At 44.5% G+C, this 17,795-nt stretch overlaps 1 protein-coding gene across 5 annotated transcripts in view; it reads right to left on the reverse strand.

Annotated features, from left to right (window-relative positions):
• Positions 1-4,225: 4,225 nt before the first annotated feature.
• The window catches only part of LOC110526399 (zinc finger homeobox protein 3), a 170,058-nt gene continuing 156,488 nt past the window's right edge, over positions 4,226-17,795 (reverse strand). For all 5 annotated transcript variants that reach the window (XM_036980760.2, XM_090239352.1, XM_036980763.2 and 2 more), the window contains 2 exons: positions 12,119-17,674; positions 4,226-10,955 (listed from right to left, as the gene is read on the reverse strand). In XM_036980760.2, coding sequence (XP_036836655.2) covers positions 9,229-10,955; positions 12,119-17,674 — 7,283 coding nt within the window. In that variant the 3' untranslated portion in view covers positions 4,226-9,228. The remainder of the gene's footprint in view (positions 10,956-12,118; positions 17,675-17,795) is intronic.

A 17,795-nucleotide genomic window follows, 5' to 3' on the forward strand; every position in this document is an offset into this window, starting at 1 on the left:
TCTCGTCTATCCCATCAGATTCCCTGGAGGTGGGAACCAGGCCTCACCCAGCTGTCTTCAATTTAAAAAAGGAACCCGTCTTTGCGTTTTAAATGTTTTATCACATTCGCCTTCCCTAGGATCCCCCTCGCCCATCATTTCTCCTGACAGATGAGATTGAATTAGTTTGACCTGTCCTCGCGGCTCTGGCGTAATTTGGCTTTGACATTGATAGGGGAGGAAGACATTGTGGCACTGCATGGATGGAGATCCAGGGGAGGTGGGGAGAAAAGGGGGAGAGCTCACTGGGCTAGGATGTGGATGTAGGATCTGGTAGTCCTGTGGCTGTTAGGCCTGGCAATGAGAAGAATCCTTAGCCTCATGGTGTTCCCTGTTATTGTCCCAGACTGGCTGTCAGAGGTTAGCCCTCAACAGCAGAGAAACCTGTTCATGTGTAAAGCAGCCCTGCTTATCCAGGGCTTTCACTGGTGGAGCCACAAATGCATACAGTATGCCCACAGTCTTTGCTGGTGACATACTATAATTTGTTCCTTCGATACAGTTCAGACTGTCGCTGCTATCAAACTTTTTGAGGTTTTGGGAACATGTTACATGTGAACCTGCAATTCCACATGTAACATGTTCCCAAAACCTCAAAAGGTTTGATAGCGGCGACAGTCCTGGCAAAGGATCCGGAACTTTGTTCCAATTCTCAACAAATTATTACACTGCCTTACTTTAAATACTGTGTGTGTGTGTGTGTGTGTATGTGTGTGTGTGTGTGTGTGTGTGTGTTTGTGTGTTTGTGTCTGTTTGTGTGTGTGTGTGTGTGTGTGTGTGTGTGTGTGTGTGTGTGTGTGTGTGTGTGTGTGTGTGTGTGTGTGTGTGTGTGTGTGTGTGTGTGTGTGTGTGTGTGTGTGTGTGTGTGTTTGTGTGTTTGTAGGGTGGTTTCATGGCATCTCGTTATGGGTTTGGAGTCTTTAGGACTTTGTGTTAATGTGACAGAGGTGAAACACCACGGTCGGATGGGTTGGTTGGCAGCAGGTTGCCCTGAACAGCCCAGCGTAGGATTGAAAGCCATGCTGGGATGTTTGGTAGCGTGGTTTCCCTTCCAGCTTCTGCTCCTCATTTTCTTCCTTTGTGGTCTCCAGGGCCGGTGCCAACTTCAAGCCAAACAACCATTTAAGAGCCATGTTTCTCATTTAAAACAATGCCCGCGATTACATAGTCATGCTATGTACAACCATGCCTTTTGTAGTCACTTTGACTTCAGTTGTCCAATCTTCGTACCCTTGATTCCCTGCAAATGTTGAAAGCAGATCCTAAAGAGCTTAAGAAACCCCACAGAGACATTACTGAGACCAGGCCTCAACCCTCTACATGGCATTACCACCCAGCTAGAGCCATCCAGTCATACAGAGCGACAGATATTCTATCCAGCAGAGCTCTAATCTGCCTGTAGGGCCTGAGAGGGAGTGAGCTCTGATACATCAGGGGACATTTCTGGGATATGTACAGGGCAGACAGGGGTAGAGAGAGAGAGAGGAGCGGCAGACAGGATCCTGTGGAGCTGTCACTCAGATCTAGGCCTACATACAGACCCTCTCTACTCACTGTGACCTTCTGACAGGCTATGTGAGGGGCAGTTGGGATGATAATTAAATATTGGGCCCCTACATTTTGTAATGTGGGGCCTGTTCCTCCAGGCCAAGGGAGTATGAGATTGGGAGCTCCCCTTGCCCATGGCCAGTGTTAGACTCAGGCGCTAACCCAATTTCACACTCTTGCGACTTGGGCCTGGGCTGTTACAATGCTACATGTGAGTGTGGGTGCCATCTGGTCCAGGGCTGGGGAGGAAGCGGCCTGGTTTTTCACTCTGATCCGATTAGGGTGTTTTTAATTCATTCGGGATGTACCCTTGCGTGTTAATTGGCTCAGCATGGCCGATGAATCAGGCTCCTTGCTCTAGACAGGATGGCCCCTGCCTCCAACTCTCTCTCTCTCTCTGGGGCTTCTCAGGAACCCTTTACCCCCTTTCCTAGAACCCCATCGTGCACCGTAGTTAATTCAGCATGCATGTTGTATGAACAAACACACGTTCACATTACACTTCTCTTTTATAATATTAAATTCAAGTTCAAATCATATTTCAATGAAAATCCTTTTGAAACTTTCAAGAATTCAGTAAGGCTCTCAAGGACTCCGCCCACCCTCTTCATCCCTATTTATAGTAAAACAGACAGCAATTCAATCAAATCTTCTCAGACTGGAGCTCACTAAAGGTCACAAGGCAATAATAACAGCGTACTCCTTTATTAAAGGAAACTTCCAAAGGGGAGCGCATGCCCTCGTGTGTCACACCGTTCCTGACTGGGGCTGGCTAGGAGGGGGCCCCACTATCAAGGTCCTCCCATGTTATTTCAGTTTGGTTTCTCACAAAAAGCATCTCATTTCATAAAGTCCTCCGGCATTACAATCAAACCAATATGGTGGAACCGTGTCACGTTTGTGCATGCAAACCTTGCAAAGACAAGAAAAATGCAAAGAACGCATTGGAAATGTGTTACTAATGCAAAAGGCCCTTTACTGTTAATATTGTAGGGTGAATCGTAATGGCCCCCTAACCTCTGTGACTCCTGTGCATAAAGTAAGGGAACAGCTTGGAGCCTACTGCATGCCAAAAACTACACAGGATAACACTGAATATGATACCTACTCTAACACTAAATCAATGTCAGATTCATAAGTCTGATGTCATGGTGTAAACAATCCCTGTTGAAAGGGTTTTAGTGCTGATTCCATAGTGAGCAAATAAGAGGCAAATGCTAGGAAATGTATGGTTTTTGTGGTAGCAGGTTCCTGGCCTATGGTTGGCTACAGGAGTTACTAGGTCTCCTGGGACCAGAGTGAGTCGACTCTTGGCCTCCAGGTTGCTCATTAGGAGTCATAGAACATCCTGTCCCCGTAGCCCTTTGAAAGGTCTCTTTTAGAGTCACATATTTAGAGAGTTGGGCCAACTTTTACAATGTTGAATATTGTTCTAATTCTAGACATTCAGTTACATAGCATTGTTTAAATCATAGAGATCATACCAAAATACTATTGAAATGTAGCATTCTAATTCTAATTCTATGGTTTAAATATTCCCCATGTAATGTTAATGGGGAGCTAACATGGCTGCCATAGAATATTATAGTGTCATGTCAATGCATCATAATACAGAAACCACATTGGCCCAACTCTCTAAATACATGTCTCTGGTCTCGTTGTGCCATATGTGATCTGGCTCTGGTCTCGTTGTGCCATATGTGATCAGGTACAAGCTAATTTGCCTTTCATTCTCACATCCTCATTCCAATAGTCATCAAAACACATGTAAAACTATGACACACACAGACACTCACGCTAGCAAATTCTCCATTCAAATGCGCACATGTAGCGTATTCTCAAGGCTGAGAGCTGCAAACAGCACACACAAGCACTAACAATCAGAAATCCAAGCTTCTCAATGACTTCATTTTCCAATAAGTGCCCAGTACTAATACACAATGCACTTGAGTTCCAACATCAGTCAAAAGGAATTAAAAAGTACTGCTGTTCACAATATACTTCACTCGGAGTTAGAATTTTTCTCAGCCTTAATCAACTTGAATTAGTCACAAACAGCCACTTCTAATTAAGTGAGATCCTGCATTCGTTCCTTAATATGTTTTAATTAATCATGTCCAGAGAGCATCCCTACCAGGGATCTAAATATGAAGGATGACACATCTCAGGGCATGGAAGATTTAGAAGAGGCTAAAGGGATCTGACAAGATCACACTTGTTACACATTAATTAAAACAATGACGATGCAAATGATGTTTTAAGATCATTATTACCCTTAATAGGATACAAATGTGAAGGATAAGTTTGGACAATAATAGATATTATGGAGAATACTGCTAAGCTATGGCTGTGTAAGGTTACTGTATTTCAACTCTACACTGTAAATACAGAAGAAAGCATAAAGGATCAAACGTTCATGGTTGGTATAGAGAGTGCAGCTATAGTAGTATCAACGTATACAAATCATTCATGGCAGGAAAGGCATTCCGATTTGAGCTAAATGTACAAACTGCTATTCAGTGTTCAACATTTTCTCTCTGTATGTGACACTTGACTTTTGCACTCTTCATCTGCAGTCTTCATTCATACAATACAACTGAATTCAAACAAAACACACAAGGATGAGGCACACAAGTAATGCATTTTATGCTCATCCTTTTTTAATGTATCACAATGAGCAAGAAACATACTTGATGAAATATTTTCAAAGGAGTATATTCAATTACCATCTACAATCAACTTAACTAGGACAACAAGGTTTCTGTGACAAAAGTTTCTTTAAAAGTCTGAAGTTCCATGTGGTTTTATGTATGTTAGTTTCCATGTAATTTGGTACAGTTTGGAAATCTTCATCATATAATTACAGTAACAAAAAAGCTAACAAGACTACAGTATAGAAAAGACATCAAGAACAACATTTTTGGTTTAACTTGCTCTTTTTTGTACATTGCAAGGCTGTTTTTTCTACCCTCAGTGGGCTGCCTGGAGCCACGGAGCCATGCTTGTGAGGCTCGGAGGAGGAATAATTCAAGGAAACAGAAAGAAAAAGAAAAAGCATTAAAAAAACATTGTGGCACCAGGAGTCACAAAAGGAACAGAGAGAGCTCCAAGTAACAGTTCATCTTTGAAGTTGGAGCAAATGGTTTTGTTTGGTTGTTTGTTAGTTTGGTTGTTAATTTTGGTTGATTCGCTTTTTTTGTGTGTAACTGCCTCTTTAGGAATGGCAGCCTAGAAAACCCTTCCCCTTTCTCTCTGGCTCATTTCTCTTTTTGGTTGGTGTGATGAACAGAGAGAGGGGCGAGCCGCCATCTGACTGGAGAGCTTATACTTGTCCATCAGCGAGACAAGCAGGAGGAAATGAAACAGGTAGCAACAACATGAACCGGGAGAAATGAAGCGAGCATCTCTGTCCATCCCGTCCAGAAGTGCGGAAACATGTCCGTAAAAGAGCAGAAGCCGAGGCAGAGCTGGAGAAGAGAGAGAGACAGACAGAGCAACAAGGAAGCAGCCGGAGCCACTATAGTTCAGCTTCTTTATCTAATGTCTTTCCTCTCTGTGTCACATGTCCACTGGTTCCAGAGTCCATTCCCATCTCAGAGATGTAAGCAAATATGGTTGTGATATTAAAGCCGCCTTGAGCCTGCCTTTGGCTCCCATGCCCAGTTTTGGTGTGCCCACAGCCTCCCCTGTCCTCTCAGCAAGATCTCCAAAGTTTCCCAGAGTTCATTTCTTCTTTTCATTCCTTCTTTATCATTTCAAACAAAAAAGTTGATGTCTTGTTTTAAATATATCTATATCTGTATACATGTTCATTTTCACAGTGGGCAAAAGATGACCTCTACAGCAAAACCTTGTCTTTTTATTTCTTTGTAATTGTCCATGAAAATCAAGTATCCCAATGTGAGTCAAAGGATCTCAGTTATCTATTGTTTTGTGCCACAATAAAATATACACTTATCTGGGGCACAAATTGTAATTTAAATTTTTGTTTTTAACTGCATAAAGCTTTGGCCACATTCATATATTCAATCAAAATAAAAACTGCTCAGTGCTTCGGTATCGTCTTCCTCCTCTTTTTGATTTTTGTTAACTTTAAAATTCAAATTTTCTAAAACTTCACCACTTTATTCATAATCCAGCTTTCGGTTCAGTACGTTTTGGTGCGTAAATAAAAGTACAGTATAAAATAAAATGTATAAAAACTCAAAACTGATGCTGGCTCTTATGAAACACACTCACTCACACGCACACATACAAACTCACACACACAGTCCATGCTGGCTGAATCTGTTGTGAAGAAGACCATGACCGTCTTCCACAAAAGAGCCCAAAACAAAGATTACACTTTGGAAATAAGAGATCAAACAGTGTCAAAAAAGACAAACAAATATAAGAACATTATTACACCATAAAGTGGCCAGGTCATAGAATAAAGTTTTTTTTTTTTTAATTCAGCAATTGAAATTAAAGCTAGTGTTAATTTATATGAGGAAAAGTAATATACAGAAACTAAAATAACATACAAATAGTTATAAGAAAATAATAATACATGTCTGACATCTGAAAACCAAAATAAAGCAAACGCATTCAAGAATAAACTGTACAACATTAGAATTCTCAAAAAAGAATCATATGAACAATATTCTAGAGAACATGATTAGAGGAGTGGCAAGCTTGCAGACCAAATCAACCCAATCTCAACAGCATGCGTAAGGAAGTATTAACACCAAATCACATTGCTCTGCAAGACGTAACACTTTTAACACACTTCCTAGATTGCAGCTTTGTATCAATTAGGGCAAATACACTTGCTATACACTAGTGGCCGAAAACCAGTTATTCACAAATTTAAATATGCCTTGGTTTTGGTGTAAAGGAATTAAATAAACGTTTTTCATCTATGAGAGAGTGGGGATAATTAAGCACATCCATTTCCACTGCAATAAGATGGAGCGAGTGAGCTCTTTGGACATGAAGGCATGACATACCTCTTAACTACAGTATCTGAACACAAGGGACATCTTCAAAAAAACTCCTACTTTTTCCAGACTTATAACGCTTTGGAATGAAGACGTCCCTTAGAAACCTGTAATCAACATCGTGCGTGAAAATGGCTTAACGCCCTGCAGACACCTGGGGCAAGTCACAATTGGATGTCCCAGGAAGTTGGGCCGGCACTCCAGACTTTATTTCCTTCTGAGACTTGTAAGTTGAGAGGCATGATGATGTAACCTAGGAGACGCGTCAGTACCAGATGTATTATATACATGTATTGGTAACCACTATTACTTGCTGATCAAGTGAGTAACAAACTTAACTGGAAGGAGGGGTTCTTATCAACTTTCCATGCCAGACACTAAATGACAGATCTAGGTCATTTTGTTCAGCAAACAGAATGCTAACTTCACACAACAGCTTACCTTAGCTCACCTTAGAAATGAGAAAAAAATCATAAAAATTCGAATTAATTCAAATGAAATCAGTCCTTGCTTAAGAAAAAAAAACTACTTTGATGTGATATTTGGAATGCACTGTTCTATACTAATGTTATATATCATTGGCTTTAAACATTGGTCTGTTCAAAAAGAAAATTGGCAGAAATGTCCTTTGGAACATATATTCACAGTCTTCAAAGTTCCGTTTTTGCAAGAAGAAAAAAAAAAGATGTGGCAGAGGCAGGAAAATGGTTTATTGTTGTTTTAGTTAAAGCTTAGCCAAAAAGCAAAATGAGCATGCATCTAGCTAGGTATTCTTTTTTCAAAATTCTACATTAGCAGCAAAACGTATGTCCTTGAAGACCAGACCTTATACATTTTCTTTTAAAAAAAGTACTTTTTGTGAGTGACAGAAAAGTTAAAACAAAGATTTATAACCTCTATCTTACAAACTGCAATGGCTCTGTAACGGTGCTACTCCACAATGCAAGGACAAGGGCCCTTTTTTGGTTTTTGGTATTCTTGGTATTTTACGTAAAAAAGCCACCTATCTGCTTGCAAAGAAGCAAAAACGGCAACTCTGATGCGTACTCCTTTATTTTAAAACTTTGTTTTCTTTCCTCTAAAAACAGCAACAAATTCTCAAGTATAAAGAAGCCTCTTTTCTCATCTTTATGCACCAATGGTGAAAGTGTTTAGTCTTTGGATTTTCTTTTTGTTTTAAAGCGTGATAATTATTATTATTATTATTATTTTTTAATTTTCATCTATGACAACAACAACGTAAAGTCTAAATTAAAATAAAGCCGAAAAAAGACTGTAGCCACACTACATGAAGAACAAAAGGCCTGCTTCGTAGTGCACGAGGAGGAGTAACTATCTTCATATCTACAGATGCAGGGGAGGAGAAAAACAAAGTGAGGAGAGAGAGGGACAAGTAAAGTGAGAATTATGAGTCAGACAGAGTTAAGTGCACAAAGGTAACAGAAATAAAATTAAATATTGTTTAACATTTCACCCCAGGTCTTTTTTTCTTTCTTGGTTAGAACCATACCAACCAAAACAGAGAGAAAAAACATTTTGAAAGAGAGGATCCTGCCTAGTGGGAGAGTGGCAGTTGGGTGAACGTTAGCCAAGAAGCCGAGAATAAGACAGAAATAAAGTTCAGGTAAGTTACTGCTCCATAATCTAGTCTATCGGAATGACCAAGACAACATCAAATGAAGCGCCTTAAAGTTGGACGATACAAAAGCTAAATGTACACAAAGTTTTTTTTCAATCTACCATACTGTTTAAATTCATTTCCAATGCAACAATCTACTTAACACCAAAAATGTTCATATCTATCATAAATACAGAAAGTTTTTTTTATCAAAAAAAATCTTTTTTTATCCCCCATCAACATGTCTGCAATGCTCTCCGTGTCTGGGTACAATGGGATTACTACATTTCCCCCTTTAAGAGTATTTCAAATGTTTAAAATCAGCAGATCAGCTACCCTTTTAAATGCCCAGAAAGCTATGCCTTTATGATGTTTTCACTCATTTTAAAACTTTCTGTCGTTAAAATCAATTCCTGGAGAAAAAAACCACAAATGTTTCTCCTGTTCGGAACAAAAGGTGTAAAACAATGAATTTCTGTAACAGAAAAACGTCTGTGAGCTGTTGACCTGAGAATAAAATAGACATTACATTATTCTTTTTACTTTTGCAAGCCATTGGTATTTGAACGCTTTGACAGCAGAAAACTGTTAGACTATTCTCCCATACAGTACATACTGGCTTTTTGTGACTGTGCTATTAAGTGGAAATAATTACACAAACAAGGGACAGCTTGTTGACTTTGTCAAAAGGGTTCTTGGGGCCATTTAACAACTTTGAGGCAGTCCATTGCTATACAGCATTCCTCTATCATTACCCAAAACTTAACTGCAGTGATCTTTTCTATTCTTATACATATATATGTATATATTTCAGTTGAAAGAAATGAAAACCAGCATGTTGATATGGGAAAACAATCCACTAACATTTAAATTTTTGGTTACAAGCTTTGGAATTGCAGTTAGTCTTTACACATCTTTTTCTGAAATTGTTTTGTATACTTTTAAACGTATTTTAACATCGCTGCTTTTTTGTTAGTTTTTTCCCATTTGTGTTTTTTTTTGTCTTTTGCGTTTTTAAAATATTGTCCATCATCGAAAGCTCTTTTACAATCTGATGGAGTCCGTTCCTACACTAGCAAGATTACTACTACAACTACTACTGTCTTTGAGACAGCCGGGCTGTTGCGGCACCTCTGCCGTCCTGCCCAGCCTGTCTGCTGACTTCTGACTGCTGTCAGAGTCAGACTCGTCGGTAAAGACGTCTGTTGGTATCGAGGTCTGAACTCCTGAGGTGCTCAATGAACTTGAGGTAACCGTTGAATGTGAGGATACTGGAGGAAAAGAAGAAGAAGAAGAAGAAGTGGCATTGGGCTTCCCAGCTAAAGCTCTGGAGAAAGGGGCCTGGGGCCAGGGTTTGCCGGCAGCTGTGGTGTTGAGTGGGGTGGCAGAGGAGGAGCACAAGGATGAAGAGACAGAGGAGGACGGCATGGTGGCTGATGTCGTTGGCGGGGGAGGGGGGGTGCTGATGAGATGAGTGGCAGACTGCGAGGTAGATGCGGTGTTAGGATCGGGGAAGCAGGCTGAAGAGTGAGGTAATAAACTAGTAGCGTGCTCTTTGGCATTTCTGGCTGATCGCTTGATTGTTCTGTGTTTGTGCAAAGCCGAATCCAGGTGTTGACTAAGCGCTTTGTCCCCATCCAACGTGGTGTCGCAGGCCAGGCAGTCGTAGAGGCTGCCCACCCCTGCACCTGCGCCACTGGGGACACGCAGCAACACCTCTTGCAGGTTTGCCACAGACTGACCGAAAAAGCAGATAGACTTCAGGTGATTGATGGCCGCTTCTTCCTTGCTGAAGACTGCTTGACATTTGCGACACGCCAGCCTGTACTGCACCTTGGGGACGATGTACTGGTCTAGAAGGGGGTCTGCGACTTTGCCATCCATCTCGTTCTGCTTGGAGGGTAGGTTATTGTGAGAGGAGGAGGAGGAGGAAGAGGTCTCTCGGTGGGGGTTGCCTTTCTGCTCCTCTGTTTTCGCTGGATCTTTGGCAGATTCTTTGCGGTCCCCCAAGGGTTGAAGGAGAACTGGAGTTTGGCTCGCTTTGGGTTGCTGGATCTGCTGAAGCTGCTGCTGCTGCTGCTGTAGTGCCTCCTGCAGGCTCTGCTGATATTGCTGGTAGTGCTGAAGCAGGGACCCTGGGGACAGGCCCATCAGCGCTTGGGACAATGTTGGGTTGTAGGGGAACATGCTTTCCATGCCGTACATTGGCTGCAGATAGCCGCCTTGGAGAGCTCCAGGTATTTGCGGGGCGTAATAAGGGGAAAATCCAGGCATGAAGTAGGGCAGGAACTGACTAGTCAGTAGAGCTGTAGGGTCTGATGCCAAGGCAGCCTGCAGGGCCTGGAGCTGGGCAGGGTCTACCACATACTCCATACCCGGTGTGGGCATGGAGGTGGCGGGCACAGCTGCGTCTTGTTTTTCTTTCTTGGCGCTGGCAGCAGAGGTGGATGGGGCTGGGGTGCCTCCAGTGGAGGATGGCGTTGAGGGCTTCTCTGTCTTCTCCTTGTGGTGGGGCTTCTCCTTCTCTCTTGACCTCTCAGCATTACGCTCTTTGGGGTGTTCAGGCCGGGAGCCTGACTGGGTTGTTGTGGTGGTGGAGGTGGAAGTAGGGCTGGAGTGGGCGACAGATGTGTTGGCCTGTGCTGGGCTGGGTGATGCCAATGAGGAGGAAGAGGGAGGCTTGTTGGGTAATCCAGATGTAGGGAGGCTGGGTGAAGGAACACTGGCACCAGGCATGTTCAGGAGGTTTGGAGGTTTGGGAGGAGTTAAAGCTAGAGGAGATGAAACAGAGAAATAGGAGAATTCAGAGTTAGAGGGGGATTCAAGACATTAGTTATTCATAGATGCATGTATGTGTTTTTCTAAGGTGTTCCAGAGAGGTACTGTACGCACTAATTATTGGAGCTCGGTGCATTAATAACTGAGCACTTTATTGAAGATAAATGTTTTTCACCAGAGGTCATTAATTTGATAGGATTTGCTGATTCAACGTTAGCCAATCAGAAACTCAGCCTTTCCAGGAAGGCCCATGAGAAGAGGTCTCAATCACAATATTTACTAGAGTTAATCAATCAAGAAGTAGCTGGGCAATAATAAAGAAAACAACAGACAAACTGAGGATTTAGATACATCTTAACATAATAAGGACTCCAGTATCTACTACTTCAAACATGTGCAAATGGTTTCTTTACATAAAGTATGACACTGACCTTTAAACAAACTTAGGAAATCAAAACATGTAATTTAAATGATAATAATGTCAAGTACTACTAATGTTCCCAAGGTCAAAGAGGTTAGAGAAGGAAGTGAGCTATTAGTATTCATTTTAGGACTTTGTTTAATGTTCTCTAACTGAGTGGTAACAGTTCAAGTAGATCAGAAAGTTGACAGCAGATGTCTGAAGATGCTCATTCAGATTTTATATTGTATTTGTTTGTTGTAGCAGCGTCTCTCCAATAACGCAGGCCAACACTGTCAAATGAATGAAATGAATTACTTTTACTAGAATGCATGATTCATTATGAAATACAACGTGATGTAAAAATAACCTGCTTACAGGTGCCTGGCAAATCCAGATTAAAATGGAAGGTGCCCTCACACTGTTATATTGTATTACATGTATGTATTCCAATGTGAATATTTCCAGATGACAGATTGATTGATGACAAGGATATTTCATCTGAAGAAGGTCGAAACGCTACATACTGGAAAATGTAGGCGAAATTCAGAGCCCTATTAATTCCAAAGTGCTTACTAGTTTTCCCCGTTAAGACCTAGTTAATGGTTTTACTTGAATGAGACCCTACATTTCCCTCTCCATACTGGTACAGCACTTCTTTTCAATTATGGATATGACAAAATATTACATTTGATCCAAGAGTGCTTCATCGGTTTAAGACAACTCTGATGAAAGAGTGACTGAGCGATGTCATACCTGAGTTTGATGAGTTAAAGCCAGGTAGGGAGGTGCTTCCGACACCTGGCAGAAGTCCAGGGGGCATCCCTTGCAGATTTGAATAGGCAGACTGAAGGTTCAGGGCCTGCAGGGCGGGGCTATCAAAGATCCCCTGCTGCTGCATGGCTTGCTGCTGTGCCAGTCCCAGGACCTCATTGGCTTTCTTGATGCGATCCATCTCCTGCTGGGCCATTAGCTGACGGACAGTGGCTGGGTCAAAGTACTCCTTCTCCTTGTCCAGTTGGCTCCCAATGGTGTCCTTTACCTTGGTGATGTGTTGCGCAGAGAAGATGTGATCTCGCACGGAGAGACGGGCACTGTACTTGACACCGCACAAAGAGCACTCCGTCTTCGGCCCCTCGTAGGATGTGTGGTTGATCCCGAAGTGCTTAGCCATGCTGAGCTTGGCCTTTTTCTCCTTGGCGCGAGCATTCTGGAACCACACCTGAACCACCCTCTTTGGAAGTCCGATATCATTGCCAAGTACCTCACACTCCAGCATGGTAGGTGTCCTGTAGTCATTGAAGCAGGACTTGAGCAGCTTCAGCTGGAGGTTAGTCATCTGAGTTCGGAAGCGCTTCTGGCCAGGACGGTCTCCACTGTCGATGCTCCTGCTGCCGGAAGCTCCGGGGCTTGGTGAGCAGGGATCAGCCAGACTGGAGGTCTCACTGTAGTCAATTATATTCTCATTTTCATAGTCTCTAGCATAATAGCTTGTCGCAGGGCTCACCAGCCCTGAGGACATCTGGTCGTCATTTTCAAGGGAGGGGGCTGTACCCACAGACTTAGATAGATAATCACCACTATTTTGACCATGCTTTTGATCAGCACTGTCATTGTCAGCATTGGCCTCATCACCAGTGGTGGTATCTGTGATGGCCGTATTCACTGAAGAACAGTCGTCATTATCAAGTTTGTTCTGGTCAAAGCTAAGGTTGACAGAGGACATAGATGGACTCTCAAAGTCCTCCATTCCTCCTTCAACTTTAATGGATGAAGGGCTCATAAGGGCCCTTGGAGACAAGTCCATGTTTTTGCTCACTGGTGACAGAGAGGAGCATTGTCCATCATTGTTAGAAGGTGCAAGCTGGGAATAGCTGGAGATATCCAGAGGATCCATCTTCATTTGCATCCCTTCCTCAGTGAACATGCCAGAGAGAGCTAAGTTGTAACCGGCACGTTTGGCTTCATGCCAATGGCGGGAACGGATATGTGCCTCTAGTGCAGTTTTCGCCTTGAAGAGAGCACGACAAAAAGGGCATCGCCGGTGAGCTTGAGCAGGCCCTACAGCCCGAAACTGACCCTTCCTTTCCCTGGCTCTGGTATTTTGGAACCAAACTTGCACTACCCTCTTCTTCAGTCCCACCTCATGAGCGATGTGGTCAAGCATTTTACGAGTGGGGTTTGAGTCCAACAGGTATTTCTGGTAGAGGATCTCCAGCTGCTCAGGTGTGATGGTAGTCCTTAGGCGCTTGTCTCTTTGTGGCTCCTCCCCACTGTTGGTGCTGTCATTCTCTCCTGGGCTAGTGCCTGCTTTCTCCTCCAACTTCCTCTTCAGGGAGTTCATGGTGGAGGTGGGTGTTGATGGAGAGGTGGCAGAGCTGCTTGGGATCTGTGGCATAGCCCCAGAGAGGAGTTGACTGGCCAACAGGGGATTGCTAGGATCAAACAACATGAAGGGCATGTCCATTGGGCGGTCCAAGAACTGAGGGTGGATGAATTGGTTTTGTACAGAGAGGAAGTGGAGTTGCTGGTGTTCCTGCCAGTGCTCAAAGGTTGGGAAGCCAAGCTTGCACTGCTCACACTGGTATTGAATCATTTGCTGTGCCAGCTGTTGCTGTGATGCAGAGCTCATGTGAGGGTTGAGGCCCATGTGGGAGCTCTGAGAAGCTCTCTCAGCCTGGCTTGTCTGAGAGGCTGAGGGACCACACTCACGTTGCTGCTGAGAGAGGGAAGGAGAAGAATGCTTGTTTGTCTTTGGGGCTGTTTGTGGCTTTTCATCTCGTGCTTCTCTTCTCTGATGTTGAGTCTCAGATTGGGGCTGATGCACAGTCTCCTGTTTGATGGTGGTCTGATGCTCACGTGGATCTGAGGACATTTCAGCCAAATGTTTGGGCTTCTCATCATAAGAGTTTGATGTGTTAGCTGGTGAGGCTTCCTCCTTCTCAGAGGATGAGAGGTGGGAAAAAGCTGACGTGGACGGAGGGAGAGGGCAGAGGCTTGAGGAAGAAGGCATAGGGGTGTGACAGGAGGACCCAGAGGGGGTGTAGTATTCATGAGAAAGATCCATAGAGTCCTCGTTTTGGCTGTCGTATTGCCCGTCATCGTCTTCATCTTTGTAACACAGCTTCTTTTGGTGCTTTATGAGGTCAAATATACGCTGGAAAACCAGACTGCATTTCTTGCACTGGTAGTTCAGGTTGGTGGTGCGAATGTAACGGTCATTGGACAGCTCTCTTCGTTCACCATCTTTGCTTCCATCCCCCTGGTTTTCATAATTCTTGCGTGCCTTCTGACGAGCATTTTGGAACCACACCACAATGACACGGGTGGGGAGGCTCAGAAGGTTGGAGAGCTGTTCAAATTCATCATCTTTGGGGTAGGCGTTAGCATCAAAGAAGTCCTGAAGCACCCGCAATTGGTAGTCTGTAAACCTTGTTCTTGAGGATCTTTTACTCCCATAACATTCCTGTCTTTGAGGCTCAGGGGAAGGGGGTTTAGAGTCAATTTTGGTATCCTCCATAGTGGTAATGGGTGGGTTGTTGAAGTTGTAGGGTGAGTCTTTGTTGCGCTGGCGCTCTTTGAAGAGGGTGTTGCGGAACCAGTGTTTGATGACTTTCTGGGGCAGCCCTGACTTATCTGCCATCTCCTTAATCTGCTCCTCATTGGGGGAGTTGTTGATGTCAAAGTACTGCCGAAGGACCCTAAGCTGGTCATCAGTGATACGTGTCCTGGGCCTCTTATTCTGCTGCTGCTGTAGCATGGCTGGTGTAAGTTGCTGTTGGTAAAGCTGGGCCAGATCATTAGCCAGTGACTGTGACTCCACAGATGACATCTGGGATTGCATTTGGGAGGGCATGGACTGTAGAGACATTGACTGCATCATGAGTGGTGAGAAGAGGGGCATATCCATTGGCATGGGAATTTGAGCCATTTGAACAGGAGGCTGTGGGGTCGACACAGTTGGGGGTGTGATGGAGGGAGCAGAGACAGGAATATTTGGTGTTGGGGCTCTCTGTGGAGGGGGTGGAGGTGGAGGAGGAGGAGGAGGAGGAGGTGCAGGAGCAGGAGGAGCAGCCTCTGGTGTCTGGGGTCTGAGTGGATACAGTTTGTCATACTGCTCTCTGTATTCCTTGGCAAATCTCTCCAGGGAGCGGAATGGGAAGAAGGCCTGATGGATGTGCTCCTGATGACTCTTCAGAATCAGTATGTTGGAAAATAGTTTTCCACAGGCCTCACATTCCAGCTTCTCCAATCCCTCGATGGGGTCCACCACTCTCGTGATCCCACCAGGAGTGCTTGTTCCAGCTGGTCCAGGCCCCGCTGGCTTCTTCTGAGCTTTCTGCTTGTTTTCATTGTATTGAATCACTAGCTCAAACCCAAAGTTCTCCAGAAGGGCTTTAGTGGCATTTCCACGAGCATCTGAAGCAATCCTTGGTGGAGGAAAGCCAGGATCGTGGTTGGAGTTCATTGCAGTCTGTTGCATATCCTTTTTTTCATTTGACTTGTTGTCAGAGCTGTCTTTTGTGACATGTTCCTCAATTTTCTCTCTTAATTCTTTTTCTCTTTGCATTTCCCTTTCTCTCTCTTGCTTCTCATTGTGGGCGGCAGCGGCCTTCTGCTTTTTCTCAGCCTGGTGAAGTAGATTGGCACTCTGCTGAAGCAAAGCCATCTGGCCCTGGGCCTGAGAATGGGCTTGGGCCTGCTGCTGTTGGTGCTGCTGCTGAAGGTGGTGGTGCATCAGCTGTTGTTGCAGGCAGCTCTGAGCCTGAGCCTGCTGGGCAGAGTTCTTCAGGTCCTCCAACAGAGAGTTGGCAGTGGAGCTTGACAGGCCAAGTGCAGAACTGTTGAGGTTCATCTCTGGATTCAGTTGGAATTCTGCTCCAGGGATGTAGAAAGGGAAGAGCAGCTGTTGTTGCTGCAGTGAGTGAAGAGCATCAGTTGTCATGGGGAAGTGCTGAAGAAGTGCTGGGTTGAAAAGCTGGGACTGGATGAGGGCAGCTTGTTGCTGGAGCTCTTGTTGGAGCTGGGCCTGGGCTTGGGCTTGGGCCTGAGCCAACTGCTGTTGCTGTTGCTGTTGAAGCTGCTGCTGCTGCTGGTGCTGCTGTCCCCTTGCAGAGAGCATGTCTGCAAATTTCTTCTTTTTTGATTCATGGTTTTCAGATTGATGACAAGTCATCGAGGAGTTCCCAAGGCTTTCAATGCTGTGAGACTGGCTCATGTGGTTGCCTCCAAGAATAGTCTGTGTAGTCTGAGCCCCAGAAGAGCTGTGGTTGCTGGAGCTGGTTGTTGAGTTAGTAGCTGGGCTTGGGCTTGGAGTTGAAGTGTTGTTGGAGGATCCACCGCCACTTAATCCAGAACCACTGCTGGAGCTGGTGTTTCCTCCTGCTGCTTCAAGCTTGGCTGCTCGGGCCTTGGTCTGGTGGAGGACAGAGCGCATGTGGATCTCTAGAGTAGAGCTCTGGCTGTAAGCCACGTTGCAAGTGCTGCACTTGAATGGTTTGTTGTCAGGGCTGCTAGTGGGCTCTGGTTGACCAGTGGTGGACTCCTGTAGGGCCCGCTTGACCTTGTGCAGGTGTGAGACAGAGTTGTAGTGAACCAGAAGAATGTTCTTCTGTGTGAATGACTCTTTGCACACTGTGCACTTGAAAGGACGAGATGGGTCCAGGAACTTCTCCATGGTAAAGTTAGGACCTTTCCTGAATGGCAGGGCACGCTTGGGCTCTGATCCAAAATCTTCTAGCAATGAGCCAGAGTCGCTACCTGTTGGGCTTTGCTTCTCCTCTTGGTCACTGTCCTCTCCCTCTTTGTCATCTTCTCCCAGTCCTCCGTGGTCCTCTCCAAGTGATGGATCTCCCATGACCATAAGGTCTCCGTTCATCAGTAAGCCTCCATAGAGCTGTTGGATGTCAGCCTCGCTCAACTCTAGGTGGCTGGTCTCCAAATGTTTCTTCAAGGCCTGCAGGGTCCTGAAGCTGCGTTGACAGAGGCAGCACATGGTGGCTGCTCTGATGACGTGGTACTGCGAGTGCAGCTGCAGTTTCTCCACCGTCTTGAAGGCCAGGCTGCACTGGTTGCAGCGGTACTTGTAGACATGCCGGTCCGAGACAGGCAGCTGAGGCCTTTTGTTGTGAACCTCGTTGAAGTGCACCTGGAGGGAGTTAGAGGACTTGAAGACCTGGTTACAGCCTTTCTTCCAACACAGGAATCCTGTGTCTTCCCTTCCAGACTGCTGATCCTCCAGAGGTGACTTGCGAGCTTCAGCTATTTCTGTAGGCAGTGAGACCCCTTTCTCAGGCTCAGTATCTAAAGGTTCTGTCAATAAATAAAGAGAAAGAAAAAAAATGAATTAAAGAGGCTCCCACATAAGCAGAGTCTTTGTGCAAGAAAATGTAATTTCAACAGAGGACATCTTATCTCTACTTAGGAGTCCTTG

The sequence above is a fragment of the Oncorhynchus mykiss genome, chromosome 6 (assembly GCF_057628025.1).
Source record: "Oncorhynchus mykiss isolate SJ-2025 chromosome 6, ASM5762802v1, whole genome shotgun sequence".
Lineage (NCBI taxonomy): Eukaryota > Metazoa > Chordata > Actinopteri > Salmoniformes > Salmonidae > Oncorhynchus > Oncorhynchus mykiss.